Source organism: Lactuca sativa, chromosome 6 (assembly GCF_002870075.4).
Source record: "Lactuca sativa cultivar Salinas chromosome 6, Lsat_Salinas_v11, whole genome shotgun sequence".
Classification (NCBI taxonomy): Eukaryota; Viridiplantae; Streptophyta; class Magnoliopsida; order Asterales; family Asteraceae; genus Lactuca; species Lactuca sativa.
Window position 1 is genome coordinate 87,179,416 of NC_056628.2, and position 6,263 is coordinate 87,185,678.

At 34.6% G+C, this 6,263-nt stretch overlaps 1 protein-coding gene and 1 long non-coding RNA gene across 3 annotated transcripts; one reads left to right on the forward strand and one right to left on the reverse strand.

Annotated features, from left to right (window-relative positions):
* The first annotated feature begins 1,894 nt into the window (after positions 1 to 1,894).
* Positions 1,895 to 4,665, forward strand: LOC128126707 (uncharacterized). The gene is made up of 3 exons (XR_008224795.1): positions 1,895 to 3,034; positions 3,260 to 3,669; positions 4,440 to 4,665. It is a non-coding gene; the product is annotated as an uncharacterized LOC128126707 (long non-coding RNA).
* LOC111882369 (E-beta-caryophyllene synthase) lies at positions 3,043 to 6,061 on the reverse strand. 2 transcript variants are annotated; one of them, XM_042895809.2, is made up of 7 exons: positions 5,958 to 6,061; positions 5,330 to 5,603; positions 4,408 to 4,789; positions 4,099 to 4,317; positions 3,870 to 4,008; positions 3,540 to 3,788; positions 3,043 to 3,421 (listed from the first exon to the last, which is right to left on the reverse strand). In XM_042895809.2, the coding sequence occupies exons 1-7, from the start codon at positions 6,042 to 6,044 to the stop codon at positions 3,128 to 3,130; spliced, it is 1,644 nt and encodes a 547-aa protein (XP_042751743.1). In that variant the 5' UTR covers positions 6,045 to 6,061; the 3' UTR covers positions 3,043 to 3,127. The 2 variants fall into 2 exon arrangements, with proteins under 2 accessions (XP_042751743.1, XP_052620635.1); XM_052764675.1 differs by having other exon boundaries at positions 4,099 to 4,789.
* Positions 6,062 to 6,263: the final 202 nt, after the last annotated feature.

The window sequence follows — 6,263 nt, forward strand, 5'->3', positions numbered from 1 at the left end:
TCATATATGAGTTACAAGCGTTTATGAATACTTTTAAATGAAAAATTCCAAGAACTTTCATAAAGCATACTTAATTAGACAAATTTTATATCTAATAATTCGAACTGAATTTTATAGACAAAGTTGCAAAAATGTCCATGTGGTATGCATTTTTTTTGGGGTTTTAGTCCAAACCACGACTTTTTTGGATTGGTAGTTCTTTTGGCCTAGTTTGACTGTGGTTTTGATTCCTCGAAAAATTGAAAAGACTAAAATGCCCTTCTTGTATATATATTTTTATATTTTTTCTATTTTATTATTATTAAACATTGGGCCCCACCCCCACCCTCTCTCTCTCTCTCTCTCTCTCTCTCTGATCGTCTTCTTCCTCAAGAACAAATATTAAAATCTAGAGTGTGCGTTGTTTAAGAAAAAATCAAGAAAATAAGGAGGAACAAAAACTAAATGTGTGGAGGGCTTGAGATGAACAGATCTAAGAAGGGTTTTTAGATCCATAGCCGGACGTGGCTTCAGATCTAGAGACGGAAAGGGAAAAGCTTATGATGGTTTTCAAATTCGGTGATGGAGAGGGAAATGTTTCTAATAACGACGGGGATGGAGAGCGTAGGCAAGAAAAGGGTGGCGCCGGCTGAAACAAAAACACCATCGCATATGAGCTAACGAGTTCATCACTTCTTACTTTTGTTTTCCTTCATCTGGTTGTTTCTTGGCTTCTTGCCATGGATTTGAAGTTCAATTACTTTCATGAGTTTTTCTTCTGTTCTTAAGTGTTCAAGTACCGTTCTTAAGATATACAAGTGTGTATTGGTTATAATGTCATTAAATTACAAGATTTATGGGTTAAATGGTAGATTGATGACTAACAAACACACGTGTTCATCGGATCTTATTTCGTGTGTGTTCATCAGATTGTGTGTGTGTGTGTGTTCATTTGATTTCTAGTTTGTGTGTGTTAATGATTTTTTTTTTTGTGTGTGTGTATGTGTTCATCTAATATGATTTTTTGTGTATGTATGTTCATCAGATATGATTTCATGTGTGTTTTTGTTCATAAAATGGGGGTGAACTCTAGAACACTGATTTTGTGTATGGTTTTTGTTTCTGAGATGATTTTGGCGGAGTTGAAGTGGCAGAAAAAGTTTAGGTGGAGATGGAGGTGGTAGACGGTGGTGGCGGCGGACTATGGTGGTAAAATGGTGGTGGTGGTGGAAGATGTTCTTGAGTGTTCTTTAATCTATGAACATGTTCTTGGGTGTTTATCAAACACAAACCTAGAGAGAGAGAGTGTGGGGGTGGGGCCTAATGTTTATTAATAATAAAACATTAAATTAAATAGGAAAAATATATTAAAAGTATACAAGGACATTTTAGTCTTTTGAATTTTTTGAGGGATCAAAATCACAGTCAAACTAGGCCAAATGACTAACAATTCAAAAAAGTCATTGTTTGGACGAAAACCCAAAAAAAATGCATACGACAGAGACCAGAGCAGGTCCTAAAAAATGAAATATTCTTAAAGGCCCAGTACGAATAAGAAAAAAATGGTCCTTATCTTTATTATAATTTTGTATTTTTAAATAAAAATATATAATGAAAAAAAATTGGGAACTGTGCAGCTGCCCACTTTCCCCCCCTTTAAGCCCCCATGACAGAGACATATACATAATGCTAGTATAAGTTTATATAGTGATATATTTTCTTATATTTGTTTAGAAAATATTAGGTTAAAATTAAATTCACATTTGTCATAGGTAAAAGGAAATTATAATTTTTTCATCAACTAATAATGACCATTATTTTTTAATCACTAATATTTTTTCAATTTTATAATTTAGTGACTATTGGTACTAATATCTTATTATCTTTTCATGACCATAGCATGTCGACACAACAATATCCAAAGGATCCCGCCTTCGTCTTCGGGTTACTCTACCTGGGTTAGTTTATGTGAACAGTGTCGACCACCCCTCTCGTCCAGTTGTTGCACCGCTATATCATCGGTTAATAATTCACCGCCTTCTTCTTTATCTCCATTTTCGTCCAGACCTCCAACTCCACCGACATAGGCAGCAGTGGATGTGCCACCCACCTCCGCTACCGTTTCATTCTCCCTCTGATTCTTGCTTTCTTGCTTCATGCGATTAATACCAAAAGGTCATGGAATCTAGCTATTTGCGTGCGCCGACGCTGGAGATGTGGCGAACTATGCCGGTGAGGATACACCGGTAGAACACGATTGTTGACGGATCGACACCGCCTTACTACTTCGTCATCTAAGAAAAACTTTCTTTTCTACTGAAGATCGTTTCCACATTCAGTTCATCGTTGGTGTCTTCTCTCAGTTGCGATTGAATCAGTAAGCTTAAGAATCATCGGAGTAAACCTCTTCCCTGTATACCATCGGTCCCCCAAATTGGAAGTCCAGCTACAAAATTGGAACACTATATGCATATAACATGTTCGATGAAAGTCCTTAATGAATTCTGGTAAAAAAATTCGATCAAACTTCTTATCAACGGCCACTAATTTATTCCCTCCTTCACACCAGAACTTTCTACTCAGATTTCTTCAACTGAAGCCATTGAATCACAAGTGGTATTGCCAAAATGTTGGGTGGCCTTGGGTTTGAATTTACTGTTGATCGCCTCTTACATTATGCAGTCTTACACTAAAAAACTTTTTTTCATCTCTCTTCACAGCACATGAATTCTTGTATAAATTACAATTGTTTACATTCAGGGAATTCTAAAAGGTTTTGACCAAGCATCGAATATAAATATAATTCTAACTTTGAAGCCAATACTTTCCAAGGAAACAACACTCTTCCTTCAACTCATCATGGTTTGAAAACAAGATTTCTTCATTGCATTTGTTTGTAGAATCAAATTGGGAAAAGTATAAAGGGCTAGCAAGAGCTGCAGCCATTAATTCAAAATACGAGATCTTAGAAAACATGAAGCAAAAATCATAAAGCATACTTTATTTGTGAAAGATGGAAATACATTGACGAGTTCAAATTCAATACATAAACATGGTACGTAATACAATAACAAATAACTTACTATTTTATTCAACCATATTTGAAAATTGAAATAACGGATAAACAACTCTGGAGTGCATCCATAAGTTACATACTCATATCATGAACAAATAGAGATTTGATAATTTCTATCAGTTCTTCTCCCACATTTGTGAAATGGTTTTTATTTTCGTATAATACGTTTATCACCCGTGCTAAGTTGATAACACGCGTCAGTAGAGGCATCGGAACATCTTTACATATGAGGGTCTCAAGGGATATATCTTTCCATGCATCTTCGACTTGCTTATACAGCAAGTCATGGACATACTCCTCAGTGACATCATATTGCTTCATGTAACTTTCAACAAGAGATGCAACATGTACTCTTTCTTGCTCTTGCTGTGTTTTTATTAACGAAATTAATTAGTCTAAACTACACCGGATATTTTGGCTGTTGAATAAGGATGTTAATCTCGTTGTACAACAACAATGTGAATAAAAATAGAGATGCATGTACCTTGTGAGACGCAATGTCATTTTTGAGTCTAAAAATTACACATGCAGCTTTGACAATAGGAGGATCCGTGAGAACCCATTTGAACGACTCGTCAGAGACAATATCCCCCATGCCAACAAAAGATGCTGCGGTAAGCATGCTATAGCCACAACTTGTTAATCTATATGACATGTTCTCCTCCATGGTTGGTATGTAACCCTCGTTAACCCACTTTGCTTCTGTCATGTAGCTTTTAATAAACTCTTTCGTCTGTAGGCATCAATTTCCTACATCTAATTAAGATTATCGTAACTAAAATGATTATAAGAAATGACAGATGTTGAAACTTACAAACTCTTTGGCATAGTTGACACGATATACATTCCCCTCATTTGCCATGATTTCTTCCATTTCTTTGTAAACATCTATAAGTCCTTGGTAGATTGGTTTCATGTAGTTTGGAAGCACATCTAAGCATGTAATCGACCACCTATAGTTATTTTACAAATTTCTTGGTTAATTTGGTCAAGTTATTCGACATAATTAAGCTTATTTAAGTTCCTCTTTCGTGTACATATACCTTTGAACTGCTTCAGTAAATATTTCAAGCTCTTCAAAAATACCATAAGCATCATAAGTATCATCAATCATCGTTGACATTGCAAACAATTTTGTTAAGAAAATTCTAGCACATGAATATTGTGGCTCAGGGTATACACCAATTGCACAAAAGTACAATTCAACCAATCGGTCCCGTGTATAAGGTACCTTGTTCGGGATATCGAAACCTTTCCACCACCTACAATAATATTGATTAATACAAATGGAGAAGACTAAAATATCGATACATTGATATATGCAACTAGAGAAGAAAGAGGTGTATATATACTTGGAAACTTCACTAAGCTCTTTCTTGTGTAGTGATTGAAGTAGATTGAACCCAAACTTTGAAAGTTGAAGTAAAGACTCATTACAAGACGCTTGTTTTTGGTAGAAAGGAATGTAGTGTAACGCCTCAAGTCTTGGCAACCTTCTCTGTATAGGATGCTTTAGTGTCTCCTGTATATGTATTGAAAGAGTAGAGTTACACCGAACAGGATCCTTTGCTAGTGTTTCAAGATGAGTTTTTGTGAAAAGAAGAGCTTCGTCTAGTAAAACTTCTCCTTTCACCCTCATATATGTTGCCTCATATAACTCAAGCATCTCATGAATGTCATTGGTCAACCATTCCTTAAAAGCTCCATTCTTTTCTTTGTAGTTACTGAAAATATCTGTATATGGTTAATATAACAGATTGTTAGGTTCGACTACATATATGATTAATATATTGAGCATATGCATGTTAAACAAATATTTATCAACCCTTTTTTTGTCCCAGATAGTGAAAAGGAATGAGTCCCATATGTAGTCCATTAATCATCTGGCATCACATGTTAATTGATAGGTTGGGCACGACTTTTGCTGGAAATTATATTTTCTAGTTAGCAATTTTTATGTTCTTATTCGATGAAAACAGCCAAAATCGATCACTACCTATAGGAATTGGAGTCAATAAGGGCATAGTGATTATCGTTTTTGATCATTTTGCCTTTCAACCTTTCACTTTTAAGCAAACATGATGTTAATTTATGGAGAGTTTGATGAACGTTATTATTATCTAGAGTCTTGAACTAAGTTTTCTAAGGGGAGAAATTGGCTTGTAACGATATATGTTTTGTAGTTTGGGCCAATGATTTTAATTACAGCCTTACAGTTATATATGTAGTAATTACTTGTTTATAGATAATATGGTTTTTAGAATGCAAACTAACCACATGAAACGTAGAACCCTTGTTGTCGCATGAGTCGAAACCAAACGGAAGAGCTACCACCACTCCAGTTATCACCATATTTCACATAGATATGTTGCAAGGCTTGCTTAATCTCTTCGTCGAAATAGTAGGCTATTCCAAGACGTTGGATTGTGTCGATTAGTTTTAAAAGTTTCGTATGTTCCATTGGAACATATAAAGCTGCTAGTATATCTTTTCTCACTTCTTCTTTTAGATCACAGACAATTCGATTTATGTCATCTTCCTCAGCTTGCTACATTCCATCATGAATCACCATTAATTAGATTGTAATAAACAAGCACATACAAAAAATTCCTCAGCTTGCTACATTCCATCATGAATCACCATTAATTAGATTGTAATAAACAAGCACATACAAAAAATTCCTCAGCTTGCTACATTCCATCATGAATCACCATTAATTAGATTGTAATAAACAAGCACATACAAAAAATTCCTCAGCTTGCTACATTCCATCATGAATCACCATTAATTAGATTGTAATAAACAAGCACATACAAAAAATTCCTCAGCTTGCTACATTCCATCATGAATCACCATTAATTAGACTGTAATAAGCAAGTACATACAAAATTTTTTTACGCACCTCTTCATAAATTAGAAACTGGTCCCCCCAAACGTTGGGATGAAAGTTGGCAGTGGGACGAACAACTTCCTCTTGGTTAAGAGACATGCTATCATGTGACAATTTATATCTTTGAATTTAGTTTGGTTTGGTAATAACATAAAAGAGTTCATGGATATTTATAGTGTTAGAAAGTAGATTTTTTGTCACAACATACACTTTAAATTAATTTGTAAAATCTACTTTAATAAATCAAAATTCATTATTTCATATGTTATCTTCTCATGTAGTTAGACATTTGTCATTTTCTAATTATTTTAAATTATT